This window comes from Tamandua tetradactyla, chromosome 1, assembly GCF_023851605.1.
Source record: "Tamandua tetradactyla isolate mTamTet1 chromosome 1, mTamTet1.pri, whole genome shotgun sequence".
Classification (NCBI taxonomy): domain Eukaryota; kingdom Metazoa; phylum Chordata; class Mammalia; order Pilosa; family Myrmecophagidae; genus Tamandua; species Tamandua tetradactyla.
Genome location: NC_135327.1, coordinates 84,976,088 through 84,999,970, shown reverse-complemented (window position 1 = coordinate 84,999,970; position 23,883 = coordinate 84,976,088). Strand labels below are relative to the sequence as shown.

Here is a 23,883-nt window from a genome sequence, read left to right as displayed (position 1 = left end):
GGAAAGACAAAAAGACAAGAGCAAATAAATATGGACCCCCCCACCCCCCAGAAGACTGCACATTCATGAAGTATTAATCTTATGGGCTAGGAAAAAGAGAACGCAACTAAACTTGTTTGGGTCCATACTTTGTGCTGGCAATGCAGTCAAAACTCTAGAATGTCACTGCAGATCGTCACCGTCAGTCACCACTAGCTCAAGCACCTTCGAGTACCAGGCAGAGAACCGGAATGCGGAGAACTAGAATGCCAGGCTAAGGAGTGCTGGGGGTTGCGGTTACTTGGAGTGGGAGTGCATGCCTTGCCCAGAAGCAATTCAGATTCTCTTTCTTTTAAAAATATTGTGCCAGTTAAACAAAACACATCTATAAGATTCATTTGAATAGGAGCTGCATTCCCTATATGAAGCTAGGAAATCTTAAAAGGCACAGTAAGGGCACTGGAAATAGCAAACAGGGGTTTACATTCAGCTCTTGTGCTTACTTAGCTGTATGACCTTGGGCAAGTCACCTACCCTCCCTTTGTGTAGGTTTCCTCATCTATAAGATGGAGATAATAACAGTGCTTATCTCATAGGGTGTGGTGAAAACTTAATGGTTAGCATGGTTCTTATCTCATAGCAAGCTCCAAATAAGTGTATATAATTATAACTATGCTTAAGTCCTCCGACACAGGAGACGGAAAATGAAAAGGGTTTCCACTGAATGGCTTTGAATGTGAGTTGAGTTTGGATGGACAAGGACTATCTACAGACTGGAAGAAGATGGTACAAATGTTACCTACTCTTCCCACCCCTGTAAGTATTGAAGCAAAGATTACAAACAACATATGTTAAGTACTTGAAATATAGTAAGAGCTCAAAAGATGATAAATTTTCTCAGACTATGTCCACCTAGCAGCAGTTTCTTCTCAGCACTTCCTCAATAAGCAGCACTCTCAACTGACAGCAGCAAGTGAGTATCTACACTGGGATTTTTTTCAATTATTTGTAAAAAATATTGTTTACTATGTGTGCAGCATGAGGAGGGAGAAACCACTTAAAGTTTCTGAAATACTGCAAATACACTTTAAAATTTTCATACATTAAAAAAATAATAATGATAACATGCTTACCTTTAACTGCAAGTGGCTGTGGCATGAGGTTGTATTTAATTTTAAATTGCCCATGTCCAACACCCTCTGTTACTCTTTAAATGGTAAAATGATTTTAATCTTAAAAAATATATATGGCTATAATGAAAGAAGCTTGAGAAAACAATTCTTGGGTACAAATATCCATCTTTTCCTACAGTCTCATTTACTTGATATATTATAAATATTTCTGTTCTGATATGGCATAATAATAGAAATTTATGCATGCCTAGCTCAAAATTACATGAAACCATAGTAATTAATCTTATTTTTAAAGGCATTTCTATTTTTTTCCCTTTCAAGAAATTCATTATCTTCTATCATAGTCAACAAGTATGCAAAGTTATTCCAACTGGAAGAAATGGCTTCCATAAATTATGAGGGATGTTGAGGCAAGAATTGCAGGGCATGTAACAAATAAGTAGTCTCCAGGATTTACTTTTCATTTTGTTTCCTGGGAGCCGCAGGACTTTATAAATTCTGTAGTTAGTTTAATAACAGTCTCATTAAGAAAATCCAGTAGACTGGATTGCTAATAATGATTGTATAACCATGTACCTTTTATCATGTGACTCTGTGACTGTGAAAACCTACTGCCTGATGCTCCCTTTATCCAGTGTATGGACAGATGCATAATAAAATAAAGGCTAAATAAATAAATAATGAGGGGATAAGGGGTATGGGATGTTTTGTGTACTCTTTCCATTTTTATTTTCTTGGAGTAATGAAAATATTCTAAAACTTATTGTGGTGCTGAATGCACTACCCCATGACGATACTGTGAGCTACTGATTGTATACTTTGGTTGGATTATTCGGTGTATGGGTATATCTCAATAAAATTGCATTTTGAAAAAAAGAAAATGTCTTATTTATGACATAAGACCACACCAAGTAAAACATCCCAAAAGGGAAAGGTCCTGTATATGCAGTGTTACATTATCTTTATCATATTATAAATCCACTGAAGACCAAGGTTGTTTCTTTCCTATATTTTACCATATTACCCAATATTTGATTGATATTCAAATGATGCCATTTAACAGAATAAATGAGCCTGGTGAAGGTATTCTATATTGATCAAAGGCAAGAATATTTTTCTGAGAAGTAATATAATTGTTTAAAATGTGTTTCAGTGGGAAAAAATGCAGGCCCTATGTGATTCTGATTTAGTCACACAATATAATAACTTATAAAATGGTGCAATTTTGACCTGCTCAGTACATTGAATACAATTTCAAAGAGGTATCAAGGAAAGTTTTTACTAGCTTGATAGAAATATTCAGAATAGTCCACTTCAAAAAACCCAGAATTAAACAGGAATCTTTCCATCCCCTCCCCACCACACCTCAACCCCACAAATCCTACTCCCTTCCCTGGCTTGCTTTTCCATTTCCTTGCATCTGAGAACTGGACCCTTTCTGTCTTTTTCTCCACCATGTGGACCACGCAGGGCACCAGCTTGGCACATAGTATATGCTTTATAATATTTCCTGAATGACTCAATGAATCAATGATCGCAAACATTGAAAGGATATTCTCTCCCTTTAGTTAGAGGCTGTTTAGCATGGAAGAGGATGGACTGTTTTCATTTTCCTTGCGTATTTCCAACCAACATTGTTTTTCCTCTGAAAAAGGTGCAAGTAATAATAGAAACACCTCATTTTGTATGCATTTGGTTTCTATTTTTGCACAATAAAAAAGCATATCTTATTTCTTTAGGGTCTGAAATTAATTCACAGTACACTTCTGTCTGACTGTAATAGTAAGAGGGGGGCAGATACTGATAAGTAGGTTCTACATGCCCCCACCCTCCCTCCCCAGATTTCTGAAATACTTCTGCAGATCATTTCTCATGTCATCAGTTCTGAAACTAAAGACCACACCTGAAATCTGGAAAGCCTTGCAGCGTGATACCGTCGCTGGGCTCATTTATTTCTTTAAATAGTATCACTTGAATATTAATCAAATATTGAGAAATATGGTAATATATAGGAAAGAGACAACCTTAGTCTTCAAAGAATTTACAATATAATAAAGATAATGTGAAATTGCATATAAAGCTGGGTAATAAAATGGACAGGAAAGGTGTGGTCTCTCCCACTTTTAGGGAAAGCTTCCTGACATAAATTCTAGGAATTTCCCTAGATTTATGAAGAGTCTAACTGAAGACAACCACTCACTTGAGGTTTCTCTGAACTTCTCATGCTCTCTAACACTTCTCTTTTTGACTCTGTCTCCTTTCCCTCCATGTCAAGAAGGACAGCACTGGTCTGTCAATCACACTCCAAACCGAGTGACAGGTGGCTGTGGAATTGGAAAGAGCATAAGACTTGGACTCCAAAGACTCAAGTTCAAATTCCAGATGTCTCACTCCTGACTATTTGACCCAGTGGAACTGACTGCAACTAACTGGTGATAACACTTATCCTATTTGGTTTTCTTGAAGACTGAGCTAATCGAGGCAGTGCATCTTGCATGTTACCCAACCCACACTAGGTATTCATTCAGTATGACCTTGAAGTCATATTCATGCATATTCATATGGTTTCATGCAATTTTGAGTTAGGCATGCATGTATTTCTATTATTATGAAAACTGCATTCTGAAACTGTCCTCCTTTTGCTATAGCCTTTTTCTTAAATTTGTTTTAATATCACATTTCCAACTCAGACCTGAGCTTGTGAATTGTGTGAACTCTAGTTTCCTAACTCATGGCTGAATCCTGGCTCTCACAATGACCAGCACAGGTCTAATACCAAATAAAAACCAAGTCATTTTGGTTTCTCAGTAGTTTCAACTGAATAATCGAAAGTACTGACTGTTTATGATCTAGGCCCAAAGGTTTTATTTCTAATGGGGTCACTAAGTCTTTTTCTGCCACTCCAGGGAGGAAAAGAAAAAAACAAAAAAAACAAAAACAAAATGTGCAACACACTCAGCTCCATACTATTATCCTGTCTCTGAAATGATGACAGCAGGATGATGGAAGTGAGCCAAGCATCCACCCTCCACCCATCCCCTCCTAGAGAGAGCCTAGTCCCGCTCCCGTGCTGGGGAGAGCTGGGGAGCGGAGCATTCCCAGAAAAAGCAAAAGCGACTATGACCACAGTAAATAAGGCTTAGAAGTTGGAAATCAGATTTTACTACATGCACAGTGGGATGCTCAGATTTGCAAATCTCCTCACGCTCTGTGCCCATCCAAGTGTGGGGTAATTCAATTACATCCACAGCTTTCAATAGTACTCAGTTTAAAAAGTTCATTCAAATATTACATGAGAAACCAGACCACCCATCAATAAATTAGTGTTGTGGAAATACACCTTTATAACTGTTAAAGGAAAAAAAGGCCATGGTTCTCAGAAGATAAAAAAATAATTGATCACTAGCAGGAAGACATCTGAATAAAAATTAAAGAACTATTTACTCATTTAATTAGCAAGAGTTTATTAAAATCCACTATGTGCCAGGTATTGGCACCAGGGGCTCGGAAGAGAAACGAACGATGGTGCCTGCTCGCAAGGAGCTTACAATCATTGAGGGGAGGCAGCCATCAAGTGTTACAGAAATTAAGTGATAAGTGTGTACAGGGTGCAGAAGGGCTCTAGGTAGGGAGTCAATAAGTTTTCTTTTCCATGAGTGGTTTTCAGGCAGAAGAAGGTATGAGAAGGGCATTCAAGCAGAAAGAATAGTGTGAGTAAAGATTCAGCAGTGGGACTCTATGGTCTGCCATAGTTTGGTATAGGCAGAGGCTATGGCGGCAGTGGATAGAATGGAGAATAGAGAAAGGGAGATGGATAGATCAAGGGATAATGCTATAGAGGTGGATTTGTAGGCTTGGAATGATCCCTGGTACATTCTCAACTATATTTTATAAAGCTCACCTTAGCATCTGGCATGGAGGGTAGACTCAAAGACACCAGACTTTATCAGGGACACCATTAAGATAATATTTCAACAATGCAGATGAACAGACTGGAAGGGATTCATATGAGGAATTTTAAGGAAATAGAATATAGAGAACTTGGTATCTACATGGGATTAGCTCTGCTGTCCCACTTGGGCAGATGTCCCACACGCAATAAGTGTCTGGATGTCTATAAATAGTGACTCCACCCCCCTACCTTCACGGACCTGCACTTCCTAGTTCGCTAATGACCCTGCCATCTACCCAGTCATCAAGCCAGAAATCTCCCCCTTCTTCAGAGAAAGTTGAGTTTATTTTAGCACTCAAATAATTCTTGATTCAAACTGCTTCTCTCCAGCACCACTGCCACCACCCTACTGCAGCCACCATCCTTTCTCTTGTGGATGACAGCTATAATTTCCCAGATTTTATTTTTGCCTCTTGTCTGGATTCCTCACATCAGTTTTCTTGCTTGGGAGTGATCTTTCTAAAATTAAGTCTCACCATCTTTGCTTAAAATACTTTAGGAGTTCTTTCCTGCCTTTAGGACAAAATTCAAACAGACACCTGGATATGGTTTAATAGGTCCCGAATGAACTGGCTCCTCCTATCTGCCCATCAAGTTATGATCATTATTTGCCACTCTGTGTTTTAGCCATATTAGACTATTTTTGATTTCCTGATCAAAGTACACACCTTTGGGCCTTGGCACGCATGACTCTACTTGGGAGTTCTCTCCTCATGCCTTCCTCCTTTTCTTCACCTGGCTAACTTGTACAGTCAACAACTCAGCCTAGATGCACTCCCTTCAGGAAGCTTTCCACAGCCGAGCATGAATTTCTGTTGGTTGACTCTCCCCCTTCCCAATCAAAATATATACAATATGACTTGGAAAGTGTCTGTATGTTTGTTTTTCCACTCCCATTCCTTCTTTTCATCTCCAGAGTGAACCTCTGAATGTTAGGGCCAATGACCAAGTTCCTTCTCATGGAACCCTCATCACCTTGCTCCTTGTAGGGCCTTGAGAGATACTCTGCAAACCTGCTGACAGAGTGTTGTAGCCAGAAAAAAAGGTCCACAGAGTCCTGAGGCTCATCTGCATTTGACAGGGAAGAGAATCACCCACGTTACACATACCCACCCCCTCCTCAGGGATTGACAGTAACTGTCAAAGAGAAAAGAACCAAAACAGCATTGGCTGCAAGGCAAGAAGAGAGAACTGGTAGATGGCAAACAGTGCCTAGAGTATCAAGGGGAGGTGAAATGAGTTGAAGGATGGGGAGAGTTCTCTGAATTTGGGAGGAGAGTAGCTTCTGGGAAATGATGGCCTGGAAGCCTTGGGACAGGGGGTTGAAAAGTGAGTGGTAGATGGGTTAGAACACAAACAAGACAGATATGGAAAAATAAGGTTACAGAGGGGTTCAAAGAACAAGATAGCTGCAGGCAGAGGGGTGGATTGCCAGGGTCGAAGCGAGAACCTGTATGTGTGTACAACAATTTCTTTTTAAAAACCCCAACAATAAATCTGACTGGCAAAGAGAGTGAACGGTAAGGCTATATTCAGGTATAGAATAAGCATTTATGAGATGATAGATACAAACAATAAATGTGCAACTGCATTCAGTCAGGAGACTAAGCTAGTCAAAAAACACAAATTTTATCAAAATGAGAATTTACAAAAACAAACTCATCTTTGTTTCAAAAGAGACCGTTCAGCTCATACATCAGAGGTTCATTGGCTGTATGGGTCAACATCACCCTGCCTTCAGTAGACAGATATTTTCATAGTTACCTCAAAGCTGCCTCCCAGAAAGCCTCCAAATTTACATATTATCCAACAATCCCATCTGTTCTTGTAAATAGCTCTAGCTTTCTATCTAATAGTTAATTCCCCAAAGTCAAATGGGATGCAGAAAACATCACAGAAGGAATGCTGGGTTTTCTGTTTGTTTGTTTGTTTTTGCATGGGCAGGCTCCGGGAATCAAACCCGAGTCTCCAGCACGGCAGGTGAGAACTCTGCCACTGAGCCATGGTCGCACCACCCAAAGGAATGCTTTTGAGGAAACAATAGGGACATCTGAATTATGGGACCATTTAACCAATAAAGAAAAGTGCATTTGGACAAAGGGCCACATTCTTCTCTGGAAACAGATTTTTCTTGTAAGTCCCTATCAGATATTGCCACGGTATTAATTTCACTTATAGCAGTATAGAGAACTCATTGAGGAAAATGGGCTCAAAACATTAAACTACTTTTCATGAGACATATGTTTCTTAGGCAATTAAGAATATATTCAGCATCAATAAGCTCTAGTTTTAGAAACACTCATCCACAAATGTTAATCATTTGGTGCTAAATTCAATTTTTCTTCGGCTTCTACTTTTTTACGCTGAACTCTCTGAGGTTTATAACATGGCCTCTCAAAAACATTAAATCACTTACTAAGAGGGCAGAGTGCATTCCTAGAAAATGTATCATGCAATAAAATACTTCCACATATAAGCCAAATCAAATTTTTATGGAAAAACAATTTTCACATGGACGGTCATGTTGCTGACCAAGGACCTGATCCCAAATCTTTCACATAAATAAATCCTTTATGTAATCAGATTACAAATACAGTAATAAACTTTTAATATCCAAAGGAACTCCTAAGCTTACCCGGATATATGCATCTTGGTGGTGCTTAGCAAAGTACAGCATGTTGTCCAGGGCTAACATTCCAGGAGGGGTCTGCGTAAAGTCCATTGCTGGGTTGACATGATTCTGCAATTAAAACAAAAGTTTTGATAAGGTTAATTCTCCAGCAGATTTCATCAGCCACCATGGATCTAGTTTCCCTGCCCGGGCAGAAGTACCACAAGGTGAGCTCCAAATAATCAAATAAAGATGACATTCCCTATCTCCATGTAAGCAGTTACTGAACAGATCTATAGGCTCAGCAAAACCAGCTTTTATACCTGGGGTTAGAAAGCCCAGCTGAAGTTTAAAAAAAAGAAAAATTGAGTTACTCGTAGACATGTGACACTGTGGGGAAAAGAAAATGACATTTAAAAATTATTTCTGGGAGCTATGCTGAGGTGGAACCAACAGGATTTGGGGAGAAAGACCCAGGATGAAGCCACACCTCTGCCATTTAACTTAGAAGGTGGCACTGAAGATACTGAAGAAGCCATTTACCTAACTTTCTCACCCTCATTGTGAGGGTTTAATAGGTCACACCTGTGAACGGGCTTTCACAGGTTCCCAACTGAGATAGGTGAGAAAATTCAGATGCACACAGGGTCCTGAAGTTGGTCTGCTAAGGTCACCACACAGCACCAAGAACCATGAAGACAGTAGTAATTACAAATGCAACCCTCAGAGAGCATGAGTACCTCTGGCTGACTAGATTCCCCAACATGCTGGAGACTGCTCAGTAAATATCAATGTCTCTTGATGCAGAGATGCAAATAGCTCTCCACTGTCAATCACTGAAAACAAGTACTGTCCTGAAACTTCAACTCTAAATTGTGAATGAGTTAAGTGAAGGCATGTATTTTTGTTGTTGTTGGCTTGTTTGTTTGTTTTTTGCAGGGCAGGCACTGGGAATCGAACCCGGGTCTCTGGCATGGCAGGCAAGAATTCTGCCACTCAGCTACCATTGCACTGCCCTTTTATTCATTTTTTTGTTTTCTTTTGTTTTTTGTTTTTTGTTTTTTCGTGTATTTCTTTTTCATGTTAAGGAGATGAAAATAAATGTAACTGAGATGTAAACAAGAGTGTGAGAGAAAGACGTTAAAGAAAACTGCTTTTACTTCATGATCAAGATAAATCGTAGGAAAAGAAGTATTTTTGTCTAATAAACATCTAGAATGTTCATTTTTCAGGGAAATTTTTGCTAACTACAATTCTTTCTGATTTAAGTACAAGAAGTTCTTGTTTACACGTTAAACATTCAAAGGACCAGTACTTTCCTACATTTTTCAAGAATCCATCTTTCCCTTATTGGAAATTTTGTATATCAGCTAATAAACAACATGTAAACTAATTGGAAAGCAGTGCTGCTTCATGGTCTTGGTCTTGTTTCAGGAGCATCTCTCTGTACATAGCAGGTTAATATGTACAGTGATTTGAATATTTTATTTTAGCATTTTATTCTGATTTATTTATTAAAATGTGGGAAAGTTTAAAAATACTAAGTACTACTATTAACGATGAGAAACATAGCTCTTATGAAATAAATATGACTATAACAAAAAATTAAAATCATTTGGCATGTAAAAAAGATATTTATTGGAGTAGGAGACTCAGACTGGTGTTCAAGAGTTAGTTGGGGGGAAGAATAAATCAAATTGCTGAAAATAAATTATCCAAAATTTATTCTAAAAAGTAACTTGCAATTCAGGATTTCATAATGCTTTTAGTTCTGTGGATATGGAAAACGGAACTTCCCCATCACAGTTACATTTATTATTTTGACTTTGACATATCAGATTTTCATAAACACAGGTAATATGAAAAAAAAAAGCTAACACTTACTGAGTATTTTGCAGGTGCTTGCACTGCTTTGTGCTTTACATGTATTCGCCATCCAAGTATCACAGCACCCCTTTTTACTGATGAGAAAACTGCAGCTGAGCCATTAAGAACATTGCTGCGTGTGGGACAAGTTGTACCCCTTCCTCATACCACCCATAAAACTGAATTCAAAGCAGACCAAAGACCTAAATTTAAGAGCTAAAACCATAAAACTCCTAAAAGAAACCATAGGGGGAAATACTTGTTTTCTTGGCTTTGGCAACAGATTCTAAGACATGATGCCAAAAGCACAAGCAACAAAATTAAAAACAGATAAATCAGATTCTACCAAAGTATAAAACTTTTGTGCATCAAAGGACATTATCAAGAAAGTGAGTAGAAAACCTATAGAAGGAGAGAAAATATTTGCAAATCATATATCCATTAAGGGTACAGTACCCAGAATATCTAAAGCACACCTACAATGTAACAACAAAAAGGCAGGCAACTCAGTTTAAAAGTGGACAAAGGACTTGAATGGTCAATTCTCCAAGGAAGTTATAGAAATGGCCAATACACACATAAAAAGATGCTCAACATCATTAGTCATTAGAAAAATGCAAAGCAAAACCACAATGAAATACCACTTCAACTCCACTAGGGCAACTTATTAAAAAAAAGAAAATAACAAGTGATGGTGAGGATTTGGAGGAATTGAAACCCTTGTGAACTGCTGGTGGAAATGAAAAATAGTGCAGCTACTGTGGAAAATAGTTTGGTGGTTCCTCAAAAAATTAAAGGTAGAATTATCAAAAGACCCAGCAATTCTACCCCTAGATATATACAAAAACAGAATTAAAAACATAAAAGGTTAAATTACAAACACAAAAGAATTAAAAGACACAAAAGGTCACAGGTAGTATGATTCCATTTATATGAAATACGCAGAATATGTAAATCCATGAAGCAGAAAGTAGGTAAGTGGTTGCCAGGGACTGAGGAAAGGGAGGAAATGGGGAGTGGCTGCTAATGGCTGTGGGGATTTTTTTTGGGGGGGAGGGTTGAAGATATTTAGAAACTAGATAGAGGGGAAGGTTGCATAACACTATGAGTGTATTAAATGTCACATAGTTAATTTTATGATTTGTAGATTTAATCTCAATTTAAAAACTTAAAATAAATTCAAAACAAAATAACTTAGATCTAGGAAATTCTTTCTTGACATAAGAATCAAGCTTGAAACCAGAACATATTTTTAGTCTTTTGCTATTACCACCAGCTCATAAGTCAGATACATTTATTTTGGTACTATTATTCTTTTGACTTTGACATATCAGATTTTCATAAATACAGGTAATATGAAAAAAAAAAAGCTAACATTTACTGAGTATTTTGGGGATGCTTGTCCAGTGCCTCACAACTTAGACTTTATATAGCTTGAGAAATGTTGATTCAAGAAAAATGCAGCCTAATCAATGTGAGAAGCTATGTAGCGTGACCAGCCAACAAAAAAGGATGTGCCAAATATAAGAATAAAACACATGGCATTTATCGCAGACCTATTTCTAGGGTTGGTCTATTGGTCTATTCCAAAAATAAAAACATAAAAAAGGAAATCAAATGAAAAAAAAAAAGTGTTTCTCTGAATCTAGTTCTAAGCACTCCCCAGAGCTAGCTGTTAGTGAAGTTGATCAGAAAGCAGCTCTCCTATGATCAGTCTTGTTTGAATTGCTCTCCCAGAATTTCCTGGAAGCATCCTCCTACTGACCAGACCCCTTCTCAGGCATAAATGACGTGCATCCAATAAGGAATGGCTGTTTCCAAAGGTCCTTAGAGTTAAAAAATGGTACAATTCATTTGTAGAGGCCTTTTAAAGCACTATATATAGCTAATTAGCAAATAGTCATTGAGCTTCTTTCTATTTAACAACAAAATAATGCCTACCGTGTGTCAGGCATCGTGCAAAACATATTACATATGCAAACTGTTAATTCTCCTAAAAGCCTCAGGAGGTAGGTACAATTATTACTCTTCACTGACAAAGAAGGAAACTGAGAAAGTGAGAGATTGGTTACTTGCCCAGTGTTTCAGAGCCAGGATGAAGCAGAGGCAGGATTTGAAACCAGTGCACATGGTTATTTTAAATAGGATTTTATCCTGTCAGATATTTATCAATCTGATATTGCTGGGAATTTCACAAAGATGTCCAAAGCAGGACTTCAAATTTTGAGGTTCTCCTCAGTCAACATTTGTTCCTTCAGTAGAATGGGCTTGTGAGCCATGCTTTTTAATAAAAGCCATCATTTCTCTTCACCTCCAAGACATTATAATAGACAAAAATCTCTCTCATGCCAATAGAACACATCCTAATTGTCTCCAACAAATAGGCTCTTACCTAAAGAAAAGTCACTTACAAAACTGCCTTTGATTTTCAATGGCGTGTCCTAAATTATGAAGCATTGCAGCATTCTAGATGGAAAAAAAATACTTTGTAGTTCTGGGTGACCTATGCTTTTAAGTTTTTTTTTCTTAAAATTCAAGGATCATTTTCCCAGCCTTTCTCTCCTTGAAATGATTTCTTTTTCTCTTTTGGTTTTAATAGCAGGTAAAATAATTTTCAACCACAGGTGTTGATAACAGGAAAAGGTAGAAGAATTAAATGCTGAAAGACTAAAGCTTTCTGCACTGTGATAAAAATACTTTGAGAACCCCACAAGGCCAACAGCCCCCTCTCCCCTTCTTTCTTATTTATGAGATGCTCTTGATCCAGATTTATTTTCTTTTCTTGTTCCACATTATTTTTTTCCACCTGTCTTGAAATAGAAGCTGCAAGAGCTTTGATAAACGGCTTGAGATTTCCCCTTGTTTTACTGCAAAGCCTGTGTACCTCTGTGCATCCTTCTGAAATGCCATTTGTTAGTTCCTGCAGAAATCCTGCCCCGTGAATCACATCAGACAGCTCTCAGCCCCGAGAGGAGAGAGGGACAGCTTTCCTTTCCAGAGCACCAGTGTTTCTGACTTTGGGAAAGGGGTATGAAGCAGCTGAAGAAGCCGTAAGTTATTCAATTGCCCAATGTGGACTCAAATCTAGTTTAGCTATCTAGTTCCTGGGGACATCAGTTTCTCTTATTACCCACATGCCAGGTTTCAAGTTGAATGATTTCAATCGCACAGCCAAGGGAAGATTATCAGCTCTGAGAGAGAAGCTCTTTAAACCTTTTCTGGGTACGTCAAGGTCATCTGAGTGCTGGCATGGACCCTAAATGTAATACAGAATGGCCCCCTTAGTTTATAGACAAGAAAACTGTGCCCCAGGTGGAGGACGGTGGTGCTCAAATTGGCACATGCATTCAGATTACCTGGAGGGTTTATTAGTGCACCCACCCCCACAGTTTCTCAGGCCATAGGTCTGGGGTGGGGGGCACCAGTATGGACTCTATCCAGTCTCCCAGAACACAGATGCTGCTGGTTGGGGATCACACTTTGAGAACCACTAATGGATAGAACGGCTCATCTCAAGTAAAGCAGTGAATATCAGAATAAGATGTAGACTCTGGATCCACCCGTTCCTAGTTGCCCACGCAGCTTCTACTACACAAAGCTTCGAAACCGCTAGTTCCAAGGTACAAATACATTTTAAATATTACTTGCTGTTCATCTGCTTTGGGCTTAAGCATCCCATCAATAAAACAGACTCCTTTGTTTGAAAAAATTATAACTTAGAAACCTCACATTTCTCCTCCTATTGTTCAAATTTCTGACTAAAATAATATTTACTGGCACCTCCATAGGGAAGGGAAGGACTGCTAATCAGTCAATATTTTCTACCCCTGAATGGTTCCTGGGTTGAGGGAGCAGTTGCCAATATTAGCCTGAGTGATTCTTAAATGTTCTGTGTTTTTCGATTACTAATGCCATGCTAGTACTTCATTAGCATGGATAATAAAGAGATGATTACAATAATACCTGCCAGATGGCAGATCGTGGGGAAAGCCTTTGAGGATTTAAGAGTTAACATTTGTGCTCTATGACCACCTGCATTTGCTGAACAAATAAAGCATTAAATGCAACCTTTAAAACTATCACATCGAGTGAATATTCATTTAGTCTACAACACCCTGTTCAAGGAGATGTCTCAATGCTGGTAATTTAAAATCATGTTCCTCCCAGGGCGAAGGGGTTTGATGATAGCTAGGGAGCTTCTGTCAAACTCCACATGCCTCCCACCCCTCACTGCCTCATCCAGCAGCAATGAACGTGTGGAGTTTCAAAATGCTCCCAGAACAGTGCTTCTCAATCTTGGGATGCATCTTAGAATTTCCTGGGGAGCTTTCAAAAATCCTAATGTTCAGGCTGTACCCCAAGTCAACATGGGAGACTGTCACTGGGATCCAAGCATCCCGATTTTTAAAGCTCCCCATGTGATTCCAATGCGCAGCCAAGATTGAGAAACCACTTTTCTAAATCAGTAGTTCTCAAACTTGAACATGCATCCAAATCCCTTGGAGGAGTGTACAGAGATTGCTGGGTCCCATCCCCAGAGTTTCTGATTCCGTAGGTCTAAGATAGGGCCCAAGAATTCACAGTCATACAAGTTCTCAGATGATGCTAATGGTCCCTTTACCAGACTCTATTTCTTAGTTTGTCAGGGCAACCAGAACAAGGTCCCATAAACTGGGTGGCTTAAAACAACAGAAGTTTATTGTCTCAGTTCTAGAGGACAGAAGTCTGAAATCTGCAGAGGAGAATCCTTCCTTGCCTCTTCCTTACCTCTGGTGGTTTGTAAGCAAAACTGGGGCTTCAATCTCTGCTTCAGCCATGATATGTCATTCTCCTGTTTCTCCTCTCCCCCGACTATATGGACACTAGCCATACTGGAGTAAAGGCATACTCTACTCTTATATGTTCTTATTTTAACTTCCACAGTTCCAGATGTAAAGACTCTATTTCCAAACAAAGTCATATTCTGAGGAACTGGGATTAGGACTTCAACACATTTTTTTTGGGGGGGGGCACAATTCAATCTATAGTACTTTGAGGATCACTGCTCAAAAGCCACATGAATCAAATCCAAGATCGTGTTAGGGACCTATACCTACCAGCTGATGGAACTGGAACCCTTGATTTCCCTTACTGGGTGCTTTGTTAGGCAATGACTTTTATTTCAATTGAATATGAAAGCTTTAGGTAGGACATGCATTCTTGGAGTTGACACAGGCTCACCACTCTATCACATCACACCTGGCAGCATCACACATTCATATAATGTATTCCTTGGAAGCACCCAACACTGAGACCTCCAACATGGATCAGCATCAGGAAAGAATTCTTAGAAGTCGCCTCTGGTCTCAGTCACTCTTGGTTAAATTTAATAATCAATAGTCTGGATAATGACAAAGAGGACATTCTATCAAACCTGATCTATGGCTGAGAAAGATGGAGAATCCACTGAGGAGCAGAAAAAGAACTGTGGCCAGGAATCAGAGCCAGCACTGGGGTATAACATGCCAGGCACTTGCGATTACCAAGTGGGGTAAATATTATTAGTAAGAGGAAAAAGTTATTCTCATCTTATAGACAAGGGTCAGAGATTGTAAATTCTGCAAAATCACAGTCAGTAATGTGGCAGACTCATCACTCAATTTTCTGTTCCGTGGTTTGTTTTTTCTTATTTAGGTTCAAAAGGTCTTGGGGAATAGGAGAATGGGCCCCATTAGCAAAACTCAGAGGAATGTAAAGTCCTTCAAAAAGGTATAAAAATTCAAGCACACATCTATAGAATAAGGGAAATCTGGCTTCCAAATAATTCATGAAAACCCAGCTCCTCATCATTAAAATATGATCCTTTTAGGGTGGGCCATGGTGGTACAGTGGCAGAGTTCTGGCCTGCTGTGCCAGAGACCCTGGGATAGTTTCCTGGTGCCAGTCATGTAAAAGTAAATAAATATAATATAATATAATATAATATAATCCTTTTAGGTAAAGGACAAAGGATCTGCATAAAGGGAATACCCAGGAAATGCTTAGGATTCAGGCCAATAGATTCTAAATCATTCCACTTCCTCACTCTACCTCCCTCGATGGTACATTTTGTTCTTGTAACCTAGCATCATCCAAACCCTCTACTAGTCTGCTAATTTTATCCACCCTCCTGGAATGCAATACCTGTTCCGATTTTTTTGGCTTGGCCATTCTGCAACTAGTCTTTTGAATAATATCTCTGGTTCAGTTCAGGTCTGGAACCATCTTCAACTACCCACCATCACTAAAGGGAGCCTTCTCTCTTGGGCTTTTTGGTAACCTAGGAGAGTTCACGATTGTTCATATTATTAACAAGTAAGAGATAGAGTTGACATTAAATCCAATATAAGTTCATTTACCATGGCAGCCAAAGGCTCTGACATGTTGGGTTTCATCAATAGGAATAGAACAAACAGAGTAGAGGAGGTTGCACTGGAAGGGGCCCTGGCCAGGCCACATCTGGACCCAGCACAAATTCTGGAGTCTACATTCAAGAGGGACCTTGACACCCAGGAAATCATACACAGAAGAGAAGCCAGGAAGGAGAAATGTCAGAAAGAAAAACCATGTCAGAAATGTTGGAAGGTAAATGCAGGTATTTAGCCCAGGTTAAAATCAAGGTGTATGTGTGGTGTGGTGATAGAGATGGGATAGGGTTGTGGGGACGACCTCTGCTGGCTTCATGCATCTCATCTGAAGGAGTGCTAGTGTTATCCTATGCAACTTCAGAAAACAGGATTAGCAGAAGACTGGAGCAAGTGACCCCAAGCAGTATTCCCTGTCCTTAGAAATACTGAAGCAAGGCTGGGTGCACATTTCTCAGGTGCACTACTGAGAAGACTAAAGGACAGAGGACTGGAGCAAGTGACCACTAAACGCCTTTCAACTCCTGGCTCATTCTTTCAACACATAATTTTGAATGCCTATTACTATGCAAAGCACTGTGGGAGACAGAAATGATCAATTCCATCTGATAATTAATTTAAATACAAAAATAGTACCTGCCTTCTAGGAGCTTCTATTTCAGAAATAAATTATTAGAAATCTTAATAATGCCTTCTTGAAGAACACACTCACACACTCATAAATAACCTCAGATTTGCACACAATGGAAGAACTCATATCAAAAATTCTGGACTGAAGAACTTCCTTAGTTAAAAATAATGTGTTTCTTAAAATTACTCTTAAAATGTCAGAAAAGGCCATCCACTGCTGGGCATACAACTCAGGAAAATCTCGGCTGACTCATTTCATTATCTTTAAAGTGCAGGGTTAAGACTTGATGAACAAAAGGTTAAACAGGAACATAGTTTATTTGGTATGTTAATTCAATCACAATAAAGAACTACCCTAAAAAACTCAATTAACAATGCCTTGGGAATAAATTCCTTTAAAATGAAGCTGGTTATGGTTACAAAAAAGCTTGATGAATAATGAACCAAGGTTGTCAAGGTTTATAAAGACATCTGCAATGTTTCTACTCAGCTGAGCACATGCAGGATTCTGAACAGTACAAGCATTGTGGCTCCCACAGGCAACATCTTATTCTTTCTTCCTTTAATTTTTTTTTTTTTTTTTTTGCACGGCTGGCACTGGGAATTGAACCCAGGTCTCCGGCATGGCAGGCCAGAACTCTGCCTGCTGAGCCACCATGGCCCGCCCTCTTTCCTCAATTTTTGTACCTTTCCTTTTAGAAATACCACTTGCTCCCACTCCTTATCACCTTTAAAACAGAACATGAACTAAGATCATTCATGTCCTGTAGGCTTCTTGACTCCCTTTTACAACCAGGTGTCAGAGAGCACAGCTTTAAGGACGAGCTAAAGATGTGGTGTTGTGTTACCATCACTATTGGGCAAGCCTGGCTGAATGATCATGCAACTAGCTCCCTGTGAGTCCAGCTCAGTGTTCCTGACAGTCTCAGGTGAGGGGCCAGCATCAGTGAGGCAGGTGAAAGCTCCTTGTTAAGACAGAGCTAGGAGCTACCCAAGCTGCAAGAGCTAAGCTGGGCTGCTAGGATGCAAAGGCTTGCGTGCTGCATGCCCTGCCTCCTCCAGAACCCAACACCATCCTGTTCTTACTTAGGGCTGCAACATAGTTATTCCAAAAAAGTAGGGGGGAAAAGCTTTCCATACAAAGATGCTCTTCAGGGCTTTATTTATCATGACATAAGAGCTTAGAGGTTGATTGATGACAGTGACGGCAACTCTAATCAGGTAGTAGCAGCTAACACTAACATAGCACTGCTTGGGTGCCAAGAACTGTTCTAAACCAGGGGTTAGTAGACTCCAGCTCCGCCAGGCAAATCTGGCCCACTTTACATGTTCTTATGTGATCTTCAAGCTAAACATGATTTTAATAGTTTAGAGAAAATCAAAAGAAGAAAAATTCATGATGTGATAAATATATGAAACACAAAAAATTTCAGCATCCCTAAATGAAGTTTTATTTGAACACTACTACACTCATCCGTTTGTTTATTGTCTATATGGCTTTGCGTTCAACTGAAGCATTGAGAAGCTGTGATGGAAACCATATAGTAAGAAAAGCCTAAAATTCTTACTGCCTGACCCTTTACAGGCAAAGTTTGCCACCCCTCATTATAAGCTTTTTTCATATAGACACATATTTAATTTTCACAACCCTATTAGTTGATGAGGAAATCAGCCCCTCCTTGGTCAACTAACAAAGAAACATTTAGTTTATTTCTGCACAACATCGGTACTCCTTTTTAGATGTTCAATGCTTTATTCACCCGGATAATTATTATGATCTTTGTGATCCGAAATATTTAATGGGGCAAGCATTGTGTCTTTCAAATGTTATGTTGAAGGTACATTATCAGGAGTCACTACAGCCACTGACAACAAGTCCATCTTCCCCCACCCAGCTGACGGTCACTCGATCCCCCACCTCAGTGTCTGGGGGTTCTCTCTCTCCCTTGTCCTAAAGGTGAACCTCAGCAGGGGTTCGATACGTTCCGATATAAAAGACCACCTGGAATTTGATAGATTAGGGATCTGAGCTGTGACTGGTAGCATTCTCCTCCTTCTTCCCTTCAATGTGGCTCTTATAAATGGCAAAATCTGACTTTTCAATTTGGATGCTGTGGTTTTCCATCATAGAATAAGCACAATTCTTACCCTGTTTTAAATATGAAGAAACCAAGGCAGAGAGAGTCTAAATATCTTATCACATTCACACAACCAATAATTGGGGATGTGAACCTAGCAGTGCAGAATCCATATTCTTTACTACATTAAAAGGAAAAGCTGTTAAAATGGAAAACCTACATGATAGGATACTACGCAGACTTTAAAAATTATGTCATAGAGAACATAGGTGAAAAACAGAGGGGAAAAATGTATGTTAATTATATTTTGTATAAAATTTCTAAAGTAGTTGGGCAGGGCCATGGTGGCTCAGCAGGCAGAGTTCTTGCCTGCCTTGCCAAAGACCCGGGTTCGATTTCCAGTGCATGCCCAGGCAAAAAACAAACAAACAAACAAAACATCTACAGTAGTCTATATACTTTGTCAATGTGCATTTTATATAGCATAGTATCTAGATATTCTGATTATATAAAGCACACAAGTATTAGCGATATCAAGACACAGATTCATCACACTTCTGTACCTTTTTAAAAACATATTACTAAGCTGGAAGGAAGTTTGCCAAAACACTAATTATTTGTGGTGGTGAGAAAAGTGGTGATTTTTTTTCTACCTGTCCACATTTTTCTAAGTTTCTCTATTGAAGATGCATGATTTTTACTTCTATTTGAATAACGGTGTACCTGCCATTCTCTAATAAAGAAATAGATTAATCTTGTAGGAGAACATGAATACCAGTTTGGATTCCGACCTTGGAGCTGGCTCAGGCCTTTGCTGAAGCCGACCTTGCATGTCCAGCTGCCTCACTGTCCCTGAAGCCCTCTAGGCAGATCTTTACCTGCTCAAGTATGACTACCGCAGGCAAGGCTCACACCCCAGATTCTGTGGTCTTTCAGTGTAGAGTGAAGTAGGTCCATTCAAATGGTAAAGGCCAAGAAGAGGAACTGCCTGATCCAAATCCCCTAAAGCTGGGGCAATCTCGGGTCCTGAGGCCTTTTGAGTTTGGGCAGCTCCAGAGTGTTTGCTCAACGTGCTCCGCCTCCTTGCCACGGTACAACCCTCTGGGCTTTAAAGGGTCCCCATCTTTCTCCTGACCTCTAAGCAAGCATCTCCTGGAGATGACAGTTAATGCTGCACTTCACTGTCTGTCAGACAGCTACAGCTGTAGCCCTGGTAAGTCACTGCACCACCAACAGGGCAATCCTGGGCCAGCCCCAGGGTGACTGCCCCTCACAGGCAGACACTTGCACACTATGATCTTGGTGGGCCCGTTAGCGCCAAAGCCCACTCATGTGTCAGTCTTTCGGATTCAACAGCCATACTGGTTTGAACCTTTGAAACTGCCAATATCCAACCAATTTCACACGGTTCAGTCTAATGGTACTTAAAGCTAAATAGATTCAATCACTCCCTATAATCACAAAAGTTTCTGAAATGAGATAGTGTGCTGGTTTAAAAGGATGTATGCCCCCTAGAAAAGCCATGTTTTAAGCAAAATCCCATTTCATAAAACTGGAAAAATCCCTATTCAATACTATATGCTTGAAACTGTAATCAGATCATCTCCCTGGAGATATGATTTAATCAAGAGTGGTTGTTAAACTGGATTAGGTAACGACATGTCTCCACTCATTTGGGTGGGTCTTGATAAGTTTCTGGAGTCCTATAAAAGAGGAAACATTTTGGAGAAAAAAAAGACATTCAGAGAGCAGAGCCAAACAACATAACCACAAGAAGCAGAGTCCACCAGCCAGCAACCTTTGGAGATAAAGAAGGAATACACCTCCCAGGGAGCTTCATGAAACAGGAAGCCAGGAGAAGCAGCTAGCAGATGACGCTTTGTTCACCATGTGCCTTTCCAGATGAGAGAGAAACTGTGACTGTGCTGGCCATGTGCCTTCTCACTTGAGGGAGAAACCCTGAACTTCATCAGCCTTCTTGAACCAAGGTATCTTTCCCTGGATGCCTTTGATTGGACATTTCTATAGACTTGTTTTAATTGGGACATTTTCTCGGCCTAGAACTGTAAACTAGCAACTCATTAAATTCCCCTTTTTAAAAGCCATTCTGTTTCTGGTATATTGCATTTCGGTAGCTAGCAAACTAGAACAGATAGCCTTCTAGAAAAGAAATTGCAGGGGGAATTTGACCAAAGAGGTCACCATAGTTTTGGTTTGAAAATCAGCACTGAAATAAAATTATTTAATTCAAGTTTCAAAATGCATCTAGTGATAGCCTTCCCATCCCCCATCCCCACCCCATAAAACCAGTGAACACTGAAGAGGAATTATACCTTCTTGCAGTACCTCTTGTGAGGATGAGCATAATTATAGATGACCTCTGATTTATTTTTATCTGGCCCACACAAATCTGTCTGTCTGGAGAGTGACTGTGCCTTTCTTAGCCCTATGAATAAATATCTATTTGAGACTACTACCAACCAGAGAAGAATAAACCTTAAAAGAGGACAAGAATCCTTGTTGGGTAAATAGCATAGAAAATGCCAAGTTGTCCCTAATCTTAGCAAATAGATTTAACTAAATAAAAAAATTATTATGTTTTTTAAAACTATACAAAGCTCTTGGCTGCCCTCGTGAATCATACATGTGCTAAAAACTTTGTCCCAAAGGCCCTCCATATGGAGGTTGGACTGTGATGATGACGTAAATGGACCCAGCTACAGAGAGTCTAGAACGCCCTCATACCATCAAGCAAACCGCACCTGAATCTGGTAGAAGGGATGAGCCTGCAGTCGAGTCAGGAAATTTCACACAGCCCACAAATCCTACCGATGATCCCGACTTGGTAACAAGCATTCTTCATGTAAAGCTCCTGAGATGCACGGGGAAAGAGGCCTTATGTGAGAAGAACGAGTGAGATGAACTGGCTCTTTTTCAAAGCATTTCTTTTTTGATGTTTTTGAATCTTAACAGTGATAGTCACTTATTCTAGAGTATGCAGGCAGTGATACAGTGTACTTGATCCCATTTTTATACACCAGTTACCAAAATATGTCTATATCACTTGTATTTGTATATAGGCACGCACATGTGTGTGCATGCACAATCATAAAAATGAGCCCCAGAACACAGGATACAAAGAAGAAGGAAGCTTCATTTGATGGGGTGAGGGAGGCAGAACAATGTCAAACAAACATGAAGAGAGGAAATAATGGACTTTGTGATATGAACTTTCATACAAATATATTACAGTGAGTCAAACCTCAATCTACTTGCAGGTGAGGATGTCCATGATGATTTGAAAAAAGCAAGTTCTTGTGTAACGTACATTAAATGGCTGTAGTTGGGCAAAAGCAAACCCAAACAAACAGCACTGCTGTGAAGTATACCTCTAAGTCCTATGTGCCAGCATGGACACATATGTGGGGAACAAGTATGGAAGGACCCACCAGGCTGCTCAGAAGGTGAGAAGGGGCCATGGCAGGCAGAGGAAACTGCAGCTAACCTCTTCAAGTCTAACATGTTTTCTTGTCAGTAGTAACTTCATTAGTAACTTCTGTAACTTGATTAATTAGTGCTTACAGAAAAATAACTTTAAAAGTACTCTTAGGGTTTTAAAGTGATAATTTCACTATAAAATATATTTCAAAAGAAAATTTCACTGAAAAGCTCTACAACACATTTTTAAGAATAAAAACCTGAAGGGGAAGGCTACAGACTGTCATCATGATAGAAGAAAGGAGGGGAAGGAGGTTGATACCATCTGTATCTGTGACGCCCTCTACTTGCTTTATAATCTCCCCTCCCCAAATAAAGATATTTGAAGGAAACATAGCAAAATGTTCATATCTGTTCCATCTAAGTGGTAGATACCTGAATGTCTTCTGTATTTTTTCTAAGTTTGAAATACTTCATAATTAAAATTTTAATTGAAAATGGAAACATTTTATTGAAATTAAAAGCACAGTTACTCTAGTTATCTGATCAGAGTAAACTCAAATTGGATTAATAACTTCAGGACTTTGCACCTTAAATACTATGAATAATACAATGTAAGAGCAAAGGCAGTTGTTGCCAAGAACACAAGTGGGCACGTACATTTGACACTGCCTTCATGCTGATTATCTTTTCCCTCTGCCGTATAAAAATGAGAACCGAAATATACTTTCAACAAGAATGAGGAAGCAAAATATTAAAGAAGACCTCAAAGATGAGTTTTCATATTGCATTTTTGAAATTCAGTCGTCGCCTGTTTCTCATAGATAAGGAATATTAATAGGAGCATTTCAAGCCTCCACAAATGACTATCTCTTGAACAGACGCTACACATCTACAGGCAATCTTGTAAAACCATTCTGAGCATATTTGCTTAGAATCCTCCCTCGTCTACAAAAGAGCCCTCGCTCCTCTCCTAGTCACCGTTTTCTAGTCAGGGATGTTTTTGTTTGCCTTCAGCACCCGGATGTGAAAGGAGCGGACTTCTCGCACTGTCAGAGCGCTCTGGGGCTGGACAGCTCCGGCGGCCCACAAGTGATTGCTCGTCATCTGTAACATGTCATCTGTAAGCTGGACCTCTCCTGAAGTGACCAATCAAGCAACAACTCGGAGGAAGCCCCAAAGGGACCACACTCAGGAGCTACAACTGCCTGAGAGAGTGTCTCACCTGGGTCCTGTGCCCACCACATTCGCGTGGCCTAGGTGCCTGCAGAGACTCTGCTCTACTGATCTCTACACCAGAGGGAGAGAACCCAGAGAAAAGCAGGGCTCATCTCAAAGGGGGAGAAGAGCACGTGGTGGGAGGCAGCGTCGTGTAGCTGAAAGAGACCAACTGCGGTTCCAACGCAATCTCCAAATACTAGCTGATGCTTGGAAAACAGTGATTTCACCTCTCTAACCCCACTTCTTTTTGAACACTGTACAGGTGCTATCTCTGTCATTGGCCTGGTGTGAAGATTACATGACATGATGTATGAAAATAGACTCTAGCATCAAATACAGACAAGATAAATAGTAACTGTTAATTAATGTGTTAATGACACATCAGTGTCATCCCAGTCCTTATTCTAGGCCTGGTTCCCTCAGGTGATCAGATGAGCTGGAGTTATTAGACTTCAAATGTCATTAACTTGAAGTTTAGCTTTCTCAGTAGCCCCAGAGTTCTGATCTCCAGACCACTGTTGGAAGACACTCCCGCATCTCACAAACGCTGCTCTAAAGGGACCTCCTTCCTATTACTGGAACCTACTGCTCA

General features: G+C 39.7%; 1 protein-coding gene across 12 annotated transcripts in view; it reads right to left on the bottom strand.

Annotated features, from left to right (window-relative positions):
• Positions 1-23,883, bottom strand: part of ELMO1 (engulfment and cell motility 1) — a 577,880-nt gene that overhangs the window by 298,194 nt on the left and 255,803 nt on the right. For all 12 annotated transcript variants that reach the window (XM_077119672.1, XM_077119654.1, XM_077119621.1 and 9 more), the window contains one exon: positions 7,700-7,804. In XM_077119672.1, the coding sequence (XP_076975787.1) occupies positions 7,700-7,804 (105 nt within the window). The remainder of the gene's footprint in view (positions 1-7,699; positions 7,805-23,883) is intronic.